The sequence below is a fragment of the Pseudonaja textilis genome, chromosome 4, assembly GCF_049901715.1.
Source record: "Pseudonaja textilis isolate UNSWEBS1 chromosome 4, rPseTex1.2, whole genome shotgun sequence".
Classification (NCBI taxonomy): domain Eukaryota; kingdom Metazoa; phylum Chordata; class Lepidosauria; order Squamata; family Elapidae; genus Pseudonaja; species Pseudonaja textilis.
In genome coordinates this window covers 42,807,560-42,825,934 of record NC_141993.1, presented here as the reverse complement: position 1 = coordinate 42,825,934, position 18,375 = coordinate 42,807,560, and the positions used below count along the sequence as shown (strand labels likewise).

Below are 18,375 nucleotides of genomic sequence, written 5' to 3'. Positions count from 1 at the left end.
GAAACACCCGGGAAGACCTTGTTCGTGGGACTCAATCCGGAAGTCTCCGGTGATGACAGGAGGAACGTAATAGCGGCTATAGTTGAGAGTTTTGGTGTTTCGGCGGCTCGCTAAAGGCGAGAACGTCTTCCTCTGCTTCCGTCAACGGCGGGCAGTTTGGCTGTTTGGACATTCAGGTCCAGTTGTTGTTTTTTTCTTCTTCTTGCTGCTGCCGCCACCGCCGCTATTATGTCCTCTGATTTCGAGGGCTACGAACAAGACTTTTCGGTTCTTACCGCTGAGCTCACGAACCGCATCGGAAAAATCCCCAAGTTGGTTGGAGGTGAGTAATGGGTGGTGGGTGGCAGCCCTGGCCAGTCTACTGCATCACCCCAGCCGATGTCACGACCTGCTGTCTATCACGACTGTGGTCCTTTCGTGCCTCGAAGATATAGTTAGCCTGATCGTCTAGGTAGGAAGAATCCTGCTGGTCGTCGCAAAGGTGCATTTTTCAAGAGGCAACTGGACTTTCTTGGATGACCATGACCTGGGTGATTGAGAATCTCTGTATACAACCCTGCTGATTGGACCCAATGATCTTTGAACCCCAGGATTCTGTTTTTCACAGTCGAGATAATATGGGATGCCTACCAAGGAGGATGGCTCCTCCTCAGATGATAAGTGAGATGGCTTCCTGGGATGGCCTTATCTTTCATCCCCTGTAGTGCAGAGGTGGTATTCAGCTGGTTCTGACCAGTTCTGGAGCACCGGTAGCGGTAATTTTGAGTAGTTCAGAGAACTGGCAAATCCCATTTCTGACTGGAGATTTTACAGTATCCTTCCCCTGCCACGCCCACTAAGCCCACAGAACCGGAAGTAAAAAAATTTGAATCCCACCATTGCTGTGGAGTGTCTTGCTCTGATTTAGCTAAGGTTGCAGATCCTATGACTCAGCCTAATCTGAGATATTATAGGAGTTGAACTGGATAGGATAGTTTCTTGTGAAAAACTTTGGATTTTGAAGTTACACTCCATGAACCTCCTTAGAGGCAATGTATTTACACAGCACTTGAGACCAAACACACATTGGTTGAAACCGGGCATAGTGTAGGAAAAAAATAGGATTTTAGAACATGTTTGAAACTATTCTGTGTTATATCCTTTATTTTGAAGTTTTGATCGCTTTGTTATTTTTTATTCCAATGTCCTTTCATGATTAGAGTGTTACTTTGCATGAATAGAAATCTGTGCTTCAGGAATAGAGTATAAGGTAAAGATTCAAAGTGAGCAACAGTGCCATCACAGACTGTCTTGCCAAATGCACGATTAACAGTTCTAGAGCAAAATATGAAATATGTACTAAAGGAGAGATGCCTTCATTTTGTCCTTAAACTTGCAGCTTTCTGGTGGCTTCATAGATATATCTGGGCAATTTTCCGGAAATAGTACAACCATGCAATTTTCTTATCAACAGTATCACTTGCCATGGCTTTGTTTTGGAATGTCTGTCAATTTCCCAGTCTCAGCCTATAACTGCAATTTTATGTAGGTCTTCCACAAAATACTACCTTAACTCAATCTTTTGCTTCCAAGTTCTGGCAAAATTGGCCAGATTTCAATACTGCCAAGTTGTTACTAAGTATGGCTCTGAGAATTGAAATATTATTCAACTAAGCATCTATTATTTTGTTTTAGATGAGAAGAGACAGTTGGTTTCAAGTGTGGAAAAGCAGCTGGAAGAAGCAAGAGAGTTGGTAAGTTGTGGAAATAGTGTATTAAATTGTGGATACTAAAGGAATGAGACTGGAAAGAGTTTTTCCTACATATTTTGATAGCCTTGTTAGTTTATATGGTACCCCTAAATTAGTAGGAGTTTGATAGCATCTTTTCAGACTAACACATTTTTATTAAAAAGAAATGCTGGTTACATGGACTGGGTACATGATGGTTCAGCGGTTAAAAGACACTGAGCTTGTCAGCTGGAAAGCAGAATGCCTGGGTTCGAGACTTGAGTGCCATGTAACAGGATGAGCTCCTGTTACTTACCCCAGTTCCTGCCCACCTAGCACTTCTAAAGCATGCAAATGCAAGTAGATAAATAGGTACTTTGTTGGGAAAGTAACAGCATTCCATGCACCTTGGAGTACACTCATGCTGGCCACATGATCACAGAAATGTCTTCAGACAATGCTGGTTCCTTCGGTAAGAACAGAGATCAGCACTGCTACTTTGAGATGGACATGACAGGACATGGGAAAACTTTACCCTTACTTTTACAATAACCACTTTATTGTAACTTCTTAAAATTCTTCATGTTTGTTAAGACTTTCTGTAATAGTTGAGATCTTTAGTTTCAGGTCTTCAGATAGTTTCAGCTATTTCAGGTCTTTAAAAGCACATTTTTAAAGACATTACCGTTATTAATAAGGTACTTGCAATTATGTGTAATCTGTACCTGCATTAATCACCTCTCTTCCTTTCCCTTCCCCCTATATCATCCCAATTGGAATCCTGCAGTCTGTGCACCTGATGAAGTGAGCTATGGCTCATAAAAACTTAATAAAATAAACTTTGTTAATCTGAAAAGATGTTACCAAACTCCAGATTATTTTATGCCTTGGAAGCTGATAGCTAGAATCAGCAAACAGAAAATAAGAATAGGGGAGATTTGTGAAGAAATTGAAAAATTGGGGGAGTTATTTAAGGAGGGTTATTTGAATAATTGGATATTATTAGGTCTTTATGACTCAGTGGGATGTATCTGTTTGTTTTCTGGGAACACGTTTGAACTGAAGATTTTAAGATTTAGATGGATCATTTCTCAGATTATGAACTAGTGGATGGAGTAGCATTACTTCAGCTAGTTTAATCCCAAGGAGCACTTTTTAGTAGAGAGTTTGTGACCTAGTGGGAAAACAGATTGTTGTTTACAATTTTTACAGATTGTTTATTCTTCTACACTTGTTACAAATTGTGGCATTTCAGAGTTTGTGACCAAGATGGCAAACATACAGGAAGAATCTTATGAGAATGATACACAATGACCTCTGTTTTCTACAGATTAGCATTATACTTAAATTATTTAAGGAGGGTTAACAATTGTGTGGGAAATTCATGGCTCACTTTCAGTAAAAATATAAAATAAGGACTATCATTTAAGTGGAAGAATTGATAAAGAAGGAGACCAAGTCACTAATAACTAAAATGAAATCAAGGAAGATGTGCTTTCTGGTATATTATATAATGTGTATGTTGTCTGGTTTTCTATCAGTTGAAAAGGGATTGTGGGTTTATATTCAGTGCAGTGAACTCCTGACTCTCAGAGATCAAGTCAATTTCTTGAAATCCAAGATTGCTGTACTGGAGATAGTCAAAGAGGTATTAAGAGAGATCTTCTGGGCCACAGGTGTCAAATTCATGCTGCCATGCCTTCACATGATGTATCACAATGCTTTCCTCTTTGCAGAGCTGGGGTGGGCATGGCCTGCGTGTTTGACTCACCTGTTCTAGGCAAAAGTAGTACTTAGTGCTACTCCCAGCATAATAGCTCCTTTGCCTTTAAAAAGAATAAGGATCTTGACAAGGAGAGTATTGTTTGCAGGATGTGGGAGAAGTTCCTGTAGAAGTGATAAATTCTTTGGTGATGAATTCACATCAATTTACAGTCATCATATCTTTGTCTCTTCTTATCTTGATTATTATAATGTGGTCCATTATAACAGGGGCTGCCTTTGAAAAACACATGATGGGTATGTTCTGAATGCCCTTAGTGCAGTGTCTTCCCTGGAAATCCAAAAATGCAGACAGCTCCAACCTTCTTATACTTCTGGAAGGCTGTAAAAACTTGGCTTATCCTTGTTAGCAGAGTCCAATACAAATGACTGTGTAGATAATATTCAAGATGCTGTAGAAATGTAATATAAGGGCTATCATTTAAGTGGAAGAATTTATAAAAAAAAGAAGAAAACAAAGTTACTAATTAAAATAAAAGCAAAGATATGTGCTTTCCTATATACTATATAATGGGTCTGTACTGTATTCATTATGTCTGTTTTTAATTGTATTTATTGGTTTATATTATTAGTCATCTACAATTATTTGCTTGAAGTGGTAGTGGAGTTGTATAAATTTCCTATGTAAGTAAATTAGTACAAGCTATGGGGTGGCTTAAAAAGGGATTGGCTAAATTAATGCACAACAGAATAATGAAGAGCTATCAGTCTTGAAAACTCAGGTTTACTTTTTGGTTGGGGACAGTACCTTTCCAAATACTTTTTGCAGGAGGACATCATTGAGGAAAAAAAAGTAAATCTAGCACTCCTTGTTTGAACAGCTGAAAGGCATCTGGTTGTCTGCTATGACAAACAAAATTTATTTTAATATTAAATTTATATGCTGTCCTTCTCCCCAATAGGGTAATTATATATATGCTGTAGACCAGGGCTGTCAAACTCATGGCGTCACAGTGGCACATGTGATATATTGATATGCTATATCAGTGATAGCACTGATGATGTTGTCTAGTTTGGGTAATCAAAAGTCTGCATAAATACAACCAAGCTCAGAGAGCACCAAGGATCCCTCATTTCAATATTCTCCTTTATTGGTACAACTATTATCTTTTCACTATCCCCTATTTCATTTTCCATAAATTCTGTACTCAATATTTCTACTTCTTTTCTCTTCATACATGTTCTTTTAATGTGTGCCTATCCTTTTATCAACTATATCATAAGTCTGTCAGCATTTATTTCTCTGTTAATTTTCATTTTCTTCATTATGCACATTCTGTATGCCACCATCTGTTAACTTTTCATGGGTGCTCAGCTTGGTTTTCTATGTTGGTATCATTCTTTCATTTCTATTAAACTGAATATATGAATTGAACTTGGAACTTTGCCCCTTGCTAGAAATGTAAAATATAAACCATTATAGCACATAGTTCTTGTACCATTTAGATCTGTATTCTGATATAAACTTGTACATGGTAATTCATTAATGAAAACGTGGTTATTTTTTGTCAGCTGTTTAATTTAATCAGAGGTCTACAGTTTTTATAGTCTTTTAAAACTCATGATTGCCAACACCCTGTCCTTCCACTTATCGCTGGTATCACAAACTATCAAAATCTGAAAATCAAAAAAGATTATGGCTTATACCAGCTCTGATGATCTCTGTCATTATCGGGACACTATGTGCCATGCCAAAAATCCATGGATGGCACTTAGAAAATGTGCACATTAGCACTATTTCCATCTGTCAATTACAAAAGGCCACACTGCTTGGATCCACCCATGCACTACACAGATACATTGCGATATCCTAGGTTCTTGGGAAGAACTGAAAGCTAACACAGTTAAATACCTGGCAGTTGTGATTTCGTATTTTTTATGTTTATAATCATTTATTAAACTTATATGCTGCCTGACTCTTGCTGACTTTGGCTGCTTGCATCAATCAAATTATAATAAAAATCAGGAAACATAAAAAGTAAAAATATAAGGTGGCAATAAAGTCTCATTCTTCCTTGCTGAAGGCCCAATTGAGAAACAGGTATATGTGATTCACCAACACCAGCAGAGTGAGGGCCATCCAGATCTCAAGGACAGAGACTATTACAGAGAAGGTACATTCTGGGATCCTGAGAGATAATATTGTTTAATCCAAGGAACCCAGAACATGCCAGCTCTTAGGAAACTAGGCCCTATACAATTTAGGGCTTTATACCTAATAACTATAACTTTGACTTACTTCCAGAAGCAAACTGGCAACTAGTGCTGCATGTGAAGCAGTGATCCCTCCCTCCCTCCCTCAACATATCCATTGACGTATTAATTTCCTTCTGGTGCCCTCTAGTGAACAACCTTCAAAGACATATTTTCAGATTTTTATTTATTAGAGTTGTAAATAAAGTTTCTCACAGGAAGGATTATTATAATCAATTTCAAAATGTTAGTTCAAGTTCATACAAACACTTAATACATTTAAAACTTTCTAAGATCAACATTTTAATCACTCTTTTGCTGTATAATCTATTTTTTTTATTCTACCAAACCTTACACTCAAGATTTTTTTCTTAAAGGATTGAAGAAAAAAAATCACCCAGTGAACATAATAAAACTTGCACATGTAAAGGTTGTCAATCTTTAAAAAACAATAAAAAAGTAAAACACGAAGTGATTAAGAAGTGAGGTTCAATCAAACTTTGAGTCCATAAAGGCTACATTGACGATTATGAGCTCAGCAATCTCTTGCAAATCTCATCTGCTTGGAAACTGATTGCAAATAACTCATAAAAACCAGCTGTCCAGAGCACTTATGGACAATCTCAGAATCTCATCTTTTTCTGGAAAGATTTTGGCAGTTCAGATCTACCATCTAGACATCAGTTCATCATTTCCTCACTGAAAATCAAACTATAATGCAGTTTTAGATCAGTAAAGTTTGTTTATAATTTAGAAGTAAGCATTAGCATGGCTTTATTATATAAATGAAAAACAAAAAGGTTACATTACATTATAGCAGACAAATTGAAGAGAATTGTATAACAACTCCATCTTGTTAATGTAAATATAAATGCTGCTTTCTTAGCTCTACATTACATGACTCCTTTATTAAAGTAAGTGTTTTTTCTAGATTTAAGTGTGATTATGAAGCACTTACCACTTGTGGTTGGCATTAATTAGAATTTAAAGCTGTGCTTGGTAATTGTCTTCATATTGCACTTCAACAGAGGTGCAACATCTAGCAGCATAATTTGTAAGAGATCCTTCTGAAGAGCCTCCATTATTGGTATAGCATTTATTCATATGGCACAGTACGTATGGTAAAAGCCCAATAGCAGTGGTTCCCAAACTTTTTCTGGCACACCACCCCCTTGGTGCTACAAACTCATCCTTGGTGCCCCCCACCCAGGGGTGGGATTCAAATTTCTGTGGGTGTGGCCTAATTTGAGGGTGTGGTTTGCTGGTCACATGACTGGGTGGGCGTGGCTTGCTGGTCATATGACTGGGTGGGCGTGGCCAGGTAACTGGCAAACCAAATACAAGTGGTCCTCACTTAATGACCGGTTGTTTAGCAAGTGTTCTAATTTATGACTGGCCTCCCCAGAGATACTTGACCTGTTTTTGGAGTTTTGACAGCCATGCACACACACTCCCTTCTAACCCTGCTAGAGCAGGTTATTGGACTAGAATTGGCAAAGCATCTCTGATTAGATTCTAGTAGTGAATAAAATCTAATCAGAGATGCTTTGCCGATTCTTGTTGATTTGTTTTATTTGTATCTTCTTTATTTTATGTTGCTGAATTGCATTGACAGGTGCGTGTCTTCTTGTGCACAACCCAGAAGCTTTTGTGATTCTTTGCGGCAAAAATTATCGACCTCTGGCTTTGCACTACTTTTCAAACATGCCGCCCCTGTCGTGTTCTAGGTGCCGGCCCTGCAGGTCCACCCCATTGAGCCCACTGCACTGGAGGAACCTGCCCAAGCAAGTCAAGTCAATGGGGTGAGCCTGAGAGAGAGAAAGAGAGAGAGAGAAAAGAGAGAGAGAGAGAAAGAGAGAAGGAAGAAAAGAAAGAGAAAAGGGAAAGAAAGAAAAAGGGAGAAAGAAAGAGGGGGGATTGAAGGAAGGGACAGAAAGAAAAAATAAAAAAGGAGGGAGGGAGGAGAAAGATAATGAGGTATCTATTCTAGTCCAATCACCTGCTCCAGGAGGGTTAGAAGGGTGCGTGTCTCTCTCTCTGTGTGTGTTCTCCTTGTAATTTACCAGTACATTTTGGTTTTGCCTTCTTCAGAATTGGCACTGTAATACATTGAGGAAAAGTAATTTTTAGGGTGGAGATGTGGTTCAATGGATCCTCTTTAAAGCCTCAACAAAATGTGAGAGCTTCCTGATAGTCTTGACCATGTTCCATCCACAAAACCTTTAATGGAAGCCAAAGATGTTTCAGTATGCTGGCAAAGATGTTTCAGTGTGGAAAAGGGCCTTAGTCTAAACTAGGCCTCATTTCAGTCTGATGCATCAGGTGTCTCTCTTTCTCTTTCTCTTTCTCTTTCTCTTTCTCTCTCTCTCTCTCTCTCTCTCTCTCTCTCTCTCCCTCCCTCCCTCCCTCCCAGACTGGCTTTGCTCAACTTTCCCAATGTGCCTGCGGGGCTGGCACTTCAAACATGGATGGATGGATGGACGGATGGATAGAGAGAGAGAGAGAGGCAGAGAGAGACGGGTAGGTAGATAGGTAGGTAGATTGGTAGATAGGTAGGTAGGCAGGCAGGCAGGCAGACCTTTTGGATGAATGTATGGATAGGTAAGTAGGTAGGTAGGTAGATTGGTAGATAAGTAGGTAGGTAGATAGATCTATATTGGTAGATAGGTAGGTATGTAGGTAGATAGAAAGACAGGTAGGCAGGCACGTAGGTAGGCAGGAAGGTAGGCAGACAGACAGACCTTTTGGATGGATGGATAGATAGATAGATAGATAAATAGATAGATAGATTAGATTTATATTGGTAGATAGGTAGGTAGACAGAAAGACAGGCAGGTAGGTAGGTAGATAGGAAGGCAGACAGGCAGGCAGACCTTTTGGATGTGTGTGTGCGTGGGTGGATGGATGGACAGACAGATGGACGGACAGACAGACAGAAAGAAAGAATGCGACAGGGGCGGCACTTTGGGAAAGTAGAGCAAAGCCAGAGTGGGAATTGAAGTCCACACAAGTTTCCAAGGTTGAGAAACACGGGCTGAATATATCAACCCAGCCATTCTGGTTTAGAGTTTAGCATGCTGTTTGATTCCGGCTTAGTCAATAAACCATGGCTAAGATCTTCCTGCTCCTCTGCCCCTTCTCCAGCCGCCTGCCCCTGTTCTTTGTTTGACATCCAATTTTGCAATGCCAACCTCCCTGGCGCAGTGATGCGGCTGACTTCACCCTCTTTGCTTCAACCCAAGGTCCACTTCCATTGGGCCAAACAAAGGGAGGTACTCTGCACACGCTCAGAGACTCCCAACTTTGGGGAAGCATTCCGCCCATCTTTACGCTCTGCCCAAGAGGAGGAAGTCATGTGGAAGCAGCCCAGACCCGCAGAAGCAGAGGGAATGATCACTTGGAAACCAAGCAAGCAAGCAAGTGCAGGGCTCAGTCGAAAGAACTGGGCTGCAGAGGGAGGCTAGGTTTTAGGTCAGGGATGGCCACGTAGAGCCGAACCGAACCGAACCACGCACCTTGGAGAGCCACAGCTGCCCCCATCTGCATCCTGCGTGCAAGCCCGGCTGGCTGGAGAGGCTGCGCGCTCCCTTGTTCTTTGGGAAAGGGGGCCCTAACGCCAGACCACCCACCGCTTCCACTGTGCACCTTGGGAGGGTTTTGCTTTCGGGCCTTCTGGCACGCCTCTGCTGCTTCCACCAGAGAGGGCAGCCTGCAAGCTAAGGCACCTCCTTTCCTCCACGTCCCACCTCTCTCTCCCCCCTCCAGGCTTGGCAAGGCTCACCGTGCACAGTTTCTGCATTCGAGGTGCTGGCTACGGAGCAATGAAACAGTTAATGGGCTGCGTGACCAGCAGTCAGTGAGCCTGCAGGGCTGGCGTCAAACACCCCCTGCTGCCTCTTTGCCCCCTAAGACATCCCATCAGCATACTTCAGGGGCGGTACCACCCACTTTGGGAACCACTGCCCTATAAGAAGGCAAAATATAGGCTCACAGCTTCATATATAAGTAGTTGCTATCTTACAACTAGTTACTTAACAACTATTCAAAGTTATGATAAAAGTCCCCAAAAGCTACTTATGACCCGACTTCAAAAGGGCAGTCATTTGCCCTCACGACCAACCCCAGGGGTATTGCAGCACTCTCTCTCTCACACACACACCCTACAGTTGCCATGTAACTTGCTCAGCTTTTTAAAATTTATTTTTCTAGTTCGGGGGTGTCAAACTCACGTGTTCATGGAGGCGTCACGCGATGTATCAGTACTTTTTTTCTTTTCACTAAACTGGGCGTGGGCGGGTCCAGTGTGTGATGCATCTGGCCCATGGGCCTGGGGTTTGACAGTCCTGTTCTAGTTTGTGTCTCTGCTCTTTAAGCTTTTTAGCAAAACCTCCGCTTGAGTCCAGCTAAGTAAGAAAATACTATATCCCAGGAGCAATGTTATGCATAGCTATAAATTTTGAAATTATTTAGCTTACTGTGATATGACATTCTACTCAATATAATTTAGCGTTACACATGAACCATGTTACTGTGGGTTGATTAATATATCATAGTTTTAAAGTCCTGACTTAGCATTATGTACAACTGTGGTTAGTCAATATAAGAGATTCCTTGTTAACTACATATTAGGATAATGGACACATTTTGACTATTAATCACAAGAAAAGAGCATATAAATTTGATAAATAAAATAAAAGAAATAAACAATTCTTAACTATTACAAACTTAACATTTATTTTTACATGTGAAACAACAATAAAATACACAAAAGTAACAATCATAAAACAAAAAGGGTTTATAAGAGTAAAGATCTGATAAAATGTTATTTAAATAATCAGACAACTGAAGAAATTTATGTGGTGTCCTTGGTTTTCTTTAAGTTTGATTGTTTTCTTCCAGACATTTCATTATCCAACTAAGTAGCATCCGCAGTGCTAGAAGGGAGTGGGTTTTGCTCATTGTGTATATACTTGCCCTTTCACTGTTGGGAATGTTTTTGGTAGTTCTTTGAATAGACTTTTGTTTACATTTTGATTGTTTATGTGAATTGTAGTTCCTTGAATTCCACAATATCCCAATTAAGGAATTACCAACTCAGACAATTTGGAGAAATATTTTATTTACCTGAATTTCTTATATCATAAAGCAAATATGTGTTCCTTTGTAGCCACACTTATATTATTTCAATACAGGATGGATAATGCTAACTATAATAAAATCATTAACCATTATAAGCCTGAAATTCTGTTCTGTAAGTTAATCTACAAAATGAAGACATTAGTTTAAAAGTTAAATGTATTAGTTTTTATCAATTCTTTGAATTTTGGTTAAATAACAACTTAGTTGCTTTTAGTTTTTAATTAAGCAAGTACATTTTTCTGAGGGCTCACAGATGGAATTAACACAATCCCTCAGATGATATGGTTAGAAAAACTAATAAGATAGTGATGCCATAGAAAGTCATTCATTACATCCATCATAATATGTACTCTATACCTGTTAACATACAACACTGACTGCTTGCTAAAATGTCCATTTACAAGATAAAATGATCACTTGCTTGGCCGAGAAACTGGATGAATACTCAAAATGGATAAAGTAGAAACCAGAAGAATTGCCCATGGTTTACCAGAACATGTCCATACTGACCACGGAGTTAACCTGCTTGAAAAACAAAAAGACTGAGACAGGTTCTTCAATCAGTGACAGAACTTGAATTTTTCAGCAAATATGATTTTGATAAATTCATTTGGAATTTATTGGCACACTGGTCTGTTATATTATAGATGTTGAGAAACCATTTCATAAACAGTGATAAACCTGTGTTTGTTATAATGATAGGTTGTTGCTATGAATGCATATGGATGCCATAGAATATCTTGCAGCTAGTAATAATGCTTGTGTTTTATAATCTGATAGATTCTTTTTTTTTAAGAATGTCTGTGCCTATTTGTATAGATTTGTTAGTGATTTGGTTCGTATATCAAACTAAACCGTAATGTGCTTTGCTTTTAGCTGTTGTGTGTAGTTAGCCATTATGGTTTTAAATTCATAGCTTGGTATGATTATATGCATAATTGTTCAAGTTATATTTAAACATTCTTATTCCTTGAATAATTTATTTTTCACATTCAAATCCAATTATAGCATCTTACTTTTTCATTTCTTTTTTTCTTCGTAATTTTAAACATCAGTTGGAACAAATGGAACTTGAAGTGCGTGAAATCCCTCCACAGAGCCGAGCCATGTACAGCAGTAGAATGAAGAGCTACAAGCAAGAAATGGAAAAACTTGACACAGATTTTGTGAGTTAATTCATCTATGGCATTTTGAGAGACAATTCATGAAACTTTTTTTATAGTAGGCTTCACTTATAGCATTATCATTCTTCACTCTAATTAACATTTGATTGTTTCACGTATGATAGAAACACAAAAATAATAACTAAATTAATTAAATTATTGATTGAATTTTATTGTAGATCCATTTTTGCCTAAGATCAGAAGTTTCCTCATACAAATATAAATACAACCCTATGATTTCTTAAACATAACTTGTTCTTGTACACTATTATTAATAATGAGTGTATAATTACATAAATACTCAGCATTGTGTTTGAGCCAATTACCCACTTTTCTATCCTTATTATTTTAGGAAAATAATTATCATTTCGGAACATAAGGAGTGAACCTAGCTTGTATAATGGTCTCTTCCTCAGGTTTTGCTTGATTCTTTTTAATACAATGTTTAGCAGAATTATTCTTAATGGTATAATTAAGTATAGCTTTCAAAAATCTATTTAATAATAAATAAGAATCTTATTTATTAGATAATGGAGTTAATTTATATTTAAATTAACACATCATTTTATAAAATTAAATAAAAGCTATTTCATCAGGTATTCAATATTTTGTTTAACTAAACATTTGTCTACATGGTTACTGGAAATCATTCAGTTTCCATAAGCCAAGTGTTCAGTTAAACTTCCTATTTCTCAAATGAAGAGACTGATACAACATTGAGGCTGAAAAGTGGCAAGGAATGTTTTCCACTTCTACAGGTGAAACTCGAAAAATTAGAATATCGTGCAAAAGTTCATTTATTTCAGTAATGCAACTTAAAAGGTAAAACTATGAGATAACTATGAGATAGACTCATTACATGCAAAGCAAGATAGTTCAAGCCATGATTTGTCATAATTGAGATGATTATGGCTTACAGCTCTAATTTTTTTGAGTTTCACCTGTACATTTAGGAGAGTGAAGCAACAGTGTTTTATGGAATGTCCATTTTTTCAAGATTGCAACTGCATTTCAAGATGCATTGCAAAATAATTCATTTGTCAGTTCCAAATGTAATTTTAAGCATGCAGCCAATACCAAAGACTTAGGTCTAAGCAAAATACAATTTTAAATAATACAAGTAATCATTTGAATCACAAGTAGCTCTTCTGGATTGTTTCTACAATATTCTGAAACATAAATTGTGAATAACTGTACATATTTTTGTTATCCACAAATATTAAGAAAACTCTAAAGTTGGATTTCTGAAATATGATTGTGACTTGCAATATGAATCATGAATGTGGTACAATAAACAAAGGCAGTCACAACAATATAGAGCTATATATAAAATGTTATACAGTATTTGAAACATCATAATTTATAAAAAAAGAAAGAGAAGAGGAATGAGCAAATAACATTTTGATGGTGGTCAGAAAGTGAATAATAATTAATGCAGAGTTGTTCTTGTAATCTTAGAACTCCAAGTCATTTGAGCAAGCCAGACAAAGATATTCCAATCAGATTATAGAAAGGGCTGCTTTATACGGTATGCACCTCTAGAATTACTACTGCATAATTTACTTATCATCAATTGGGGTGTCACTACAGGGGACAAAGATACCAGTAGCTACTACAGAATGATATTTATTGTTGCGTGGGCATACAAACAGAGAAGGGGTCAGACTCTAGGGCTGTTTATGGGCTTCCTGTAGACCTTGGCATAATCTGGAAATTTAGGCCTTGGCATAATCTGGCATGGTTGTTTTTATACTTTTAATTTTGGGTATTATCCTGTCTTTGGTTTTAGAAAGTTATTTTAGTAATTACTATTATAGCCCAGATAAAAAATTAATCGGATTCAAGAGAACTCTGAAATTTATCAATGCCTAGTTTGTACAGGTGAAAGGATTACATATTTTATACTTTTCTTAATTCAGATCTTCTGCCACTATGCTTGGTTGAAATTTCCTCCTAGGAGAGATAAAGGTGTTAAATTTTTGTTATCTGTTATTTTTTTTGTGCACGAGCCATTTACATAAAACAATGTAACATTTTTTTCCTGTCTTAATTTACGATTCACTTTGTTCAAAGTAGGTTAAATATTTATACCAACAGTCTTTACCAATTATTGTCACATAGTTTAACATGGTATAGTATGTCTCATACCTGTTTTTTAGATTTGCTACTGCAGCTAGCAAGATGTGAAGGTTACAATAAGCATTCCAACAAGTCACTTATTTGAGATGATTAGGAAATTTCTATGCAATATAATTAACCATTTGAATTATAAAATCACAGATGGTCCTCAGTAAGACAGTTTAGGTGATCTCTGATTGTACTTACAAGAACATCATAAGACTTAATAGCCAGGTTGATTTTACAAAACAAAAACAAGCATGAAAGAGGATATGCAGAGAGGCCTTGACATACGAATAAAATTGAGCCCAAAATTTCCATTGCTATGACAAGTGTTAAGTGAGTTTTCCACCATTTTACGACTTTACTTGCCTTATTTAACTTACTTGACTGATCAATGACTGCAACTGTCGTAAATATGTGCCAGTTGCCAAGCTGCAACTGTCGTAAGTGTGACAAACAGTTGTTAAGTCATTTTTTCAGTGCCTTTGTAACTTCAAATGGCCACTAACTGAATGTTGTATGTTGAGGGCTATCTGTATTTGGCTACATGTATGTTTAAAACCCTCTATGTAAGTTTTATTGTAAATTCTTAAATTCTACATTGAAGAAACAATAAACATAAGAGTTTTATTGATGCTATTTTGCTTCATCTTTTTAGACTTTTGAGAAACATGTTAACAGGTTGATACTGACAGGATTATCAGGATTGTTTTACTGAAGGTATTAGACAACTGGGAGTGAAGTTTATTGTTAAGCACATTTTAAAAGTATCAGTTTTAAACAGCAGGAAAGTTTAACAAATTTTCTGTATAGGTAGCTCCATCTTGTGGTCAAATATGGAATTGCAGTGTGTAATTATGTTGGGAGAAAAAAATTATCTAAGTAATCTTAAAAGCAATATTAACAGCCAGAATTACTCTGATAAGAGCATTCTTATCCTTCTTCATTTTCCCTTTCCCAAAAAATCCGGTATTCCTGATTTTCAGAAGCCAGACATTTTAAGAAGCATTCTCTCTCTCTCTCTCTCTCTCCCTCACTCTCCCCCCCCCCACTCACACACACACAGATTTGCAATGGTTTGTCAAGCTTTCTAAGTGTAACTCATTACGTTTTAATTCTTTGTTGCTATCTACCAATAGTCTAAATTTTTGTAGCCAAGATTTGTAGCCCTAGGTAATGTGTAGTTAGTGCATTGTTTGCAAAAAAAATTGTTTTATTCTAGAGCTATAAAACTAGACCTGCAAAAATGACTCACCTGTTACTCTAGTCAATGTCCTACCTATTCCTAAGGTATAGGAAATATAAATTTTGCTTTTAGCAGCCATATTGAAATTATATTATAACTTTAAAAGGCCATATATGTCAGAATATCCGTGTACCAAAGAAGTAGGGAAATGGAGATTAAAACATATGAAGAATGGTTGCAAGAATTGGATATGTCTAATCTAGTAAAAAGAAGGACTAGGGAAGACATGATAGCAGTGTTTTAATATTTGAGTGGCTGCCACAAAGAAGAGGGGGTTGATCTATTTTTCAAAGTATCAGAAACAATGGGTAGAAGCTAAAGAAGGAGAGAAGTAACCTAAAACTTAGGAGAAATTTACTAAGGATGAGAACAATTAACTAGTGTGGCTTGCCTTCAGAGATTGTCAGTGTCCCATTACTGCAGACTTTAAGAAGAGACTGGACAGCTATTTTTCCAAAATGATATAGGGCCGTGATAGCAAACCTTTGGCATGCGTGCCACTAGTGGCACGCAGAGCCATTTGTGCTGGCACACGAGCCGCAGGCAAACTTACCTCACTGCGCATGCATGCGCCTCACAAGTGATTTTTTTTTCTGGTTGGTTTGAGGCCTTTTTTGGCCTCCCAGAGGCTTTTTGGGATGAATTATAGGCCCGTTTAATCACTTCCTATAATACTGGAAGTGACTAAGTGAGCCTATTCAGCCTGAAAAGCCTTGCAGAGGTTTTTTCCAAGCCTCTGGGAGGCCGAAAAAGGCCTCAAACCAACCAGGGGAAAAATCAGCTGTGAGGCGCAGTGCAGGTAAGTGGGTGGAGGGGTGGATTGTGTGCGCATGCGCAGGAGGCATGGGGAGGGGGGGCGCACATTGCAATCTGGTATGCGAGTGTGTGTGTGCTGGCACAAATTTTACCACAGGAGCCCAAAAAGGTTAGCCACCACTGGTATAGGGGCTCATTCTCAAGTAGGGGATTGAACTGGAAAACCTCCAAGGTCCTTTCTAACTTTGTTATTCTGTGTTCAGACCTCCCCTGCAAATAGATAATGTGTTTTGCTGCAAACAAAGTCTACTTTTTAAATTCTAAAAAGTAATTGATGGTATAATGTTCCGCTAAGATGCTCTGGTGTACTTTTAGTTTTAAAAAAGGAAATAAAAGTATATTGAAATGTTTTGGTGAAACAGGAATTGAAATACATTTACAGTTATAGAAACTACCATTGCTGCTCTTTGTATAACTTTTTTATACAGATACATTTCACATACCAAGGAAAGAAAAGCTGAGATGGCTAAAGCAAAGCCATTTTTGAAGAAGCCTCACTCAACCAGGATGTACATGTATGGTTTTTCTGCCTCATCATTGGACATGCTATTTTAGGGTCTGGAATTAGCGTGTGAATCAAATTGTTCTTCATGTTTGTGATATGGCATAACTACAATGGAAAAAGTTCTGTTATTCTGGCTTGAGAACAGGAAAACACTAATTTTTATAATAACAATTGAGGAAAGACATGCAGAGAGTATGCAAAAATGATTAACACTATGGTATAAAATATCTGCACTTAGAAGTCATATTGTAGTCTATTTAAAATCTTATAGATTCTAATGAGGCTTTCATTCAGTATCTTATTTTCACTTGCATTACTTGAAGTAAGGACTTCTTAGTGGTCTAACATTCTATCTGGTTGAGGCATTGAAAGATAGTCTTATTTATTAAGTACTTAGTTGGCGATACTTCAACCAATAGTTCACATTTTGATTGAGTAGTATTCTACAATGAAGTCTTGCCACAACAAATGGTTGAAAAAAATTAACTGTTTATATTGAGTTGTGATATGGAGAATTTCTAACATAATTTCCTTCTATTTAGGAGTTTGTACTTGGGTGGTCAGAGAGTCTGAGAAACAAAAGCTTTGCTTCCAGTAATAGTCTAAGAAGAGAAGGTGAAAATGAATGGACAGTTATATAAGACTTCACACAAGAGCTTGGAGTAAATCAGAGGTTTCCATTCATTTATCTCTTATCTCTTGGCAGAAGACTCCCAGATATAAATTGTCTACATTAGAAACTTTATTGCAGACAAGAATAACATATTAAACCCAACTGATTGGTTATTTAGATATGTATGCATTTATGCACTAAGTTTTTATTCTGCCCGACTGTCATTTGGTGCCTCATAGTAACAGAACAAAATGTAGTAACATCAAGGAATATGCAAGATGAATACACTAAAAAGACCTAGTGTCAGGTTCCCAAAAGCTCTTCAGAAAAACTCTCTTTCGAACATTTTCTGGAAGACAGATAATGTTGGAGACCCATGAATTTCTGATGGGAGGCCATTCCAAAGAGACCATTCTAGTCCCATCATATAAAAATGTTTTTCATGCTGAAACAACTGTCCTAACTTCCTGAAAATGGGGACAAGCAATTGGAAATGGTTGGATATACTTGGGAACCAGTGGGATATGGTCCTGTACATAACTTAATGCAAACAATAAAGAGCTCCACAAGTTAAAGTACCAGTACTTTAAATTAAACCCAGAAATGTATAAACTTATAAGAAGCTGATGCACAGCCCCTGAAACATAATACGTGCCTATCAGCAAGTACCCGTGAAGATATCTGCTAAAGCTTTTGGGTGTTCTTTAAAAGTAACCCACGTAAGCATAAATGTTTGCAGGCAGGTCTTAATATCTCAAATAAGGCTGCAATTAGTATGCCTGTAGACCCCAGATAGTCAGACGGACAGTTAAAGCTTGCAAAGACCCAGGGTCCTCCATTTTGTTGCACAACCTTTGGAGATGCCTTTCAGATTTTAGTCTTTTGTTCGCTTTGTTCCTCTATTTTTCAGCCTGGAGTCAAAGGTAAAAAGGATACAGATTGGAGAACAGAGGGAGAGTTTAGTTTTAGTACCTAATTATAGTGATCGTGTGTGTGTGTGTGTGTGTGTGTGTGTGTGTGTGTGTGTGTGTGTGAGAGAGAGAGAGAGAGAGGGAGAGAGAATATCAACAAATCTGTTCCTCCCAGGT

General features: G+C 37.6%; 1 protein-coding gene and 1 long non-coding RNA gene across 7 annotated transcripts in view; one reads left to right on the top strand and one right to left on the bottom strand.

Moving 5' to 3' along the window:
- Positions 1-18,375, bottom strand: part of LOC148125803 (uncharacterized) — a 503,025-nt gene that overhangs the window by 181,138 nt on the left and 303,512 nt on the right. The gene's annotated exons all lie outside the window — the stretch shown is intronic.
- Positions 27-18,375, top strand: part of VTI1A (vesicle transport through interaction with t-SNAREs 1A) — a 191,062-nt gene continuing 172,713 nt past the window's right edge. For all 6 annotated transcript variants that reach the window (XM_026704768.2, XM_087932734.1, XM_026704769.2 and 3 more), the window contains exons 1-3: positions 27-322; positions 1,675-1,733; positions 11,879-11,989. In XM_026704768.2, the coding sequence (XP_026560553.1) occupies positions 229-322; positions 1,675-1,733; positions 11,879-11,989 (264 nt within the window). In that variant the 5' untranslated portion in view covers positions 27-228. The remainder of the gene's footprint in view (positions 323-1,674; positions 1,734-11,878; positions 11,990-18,375) is intronic.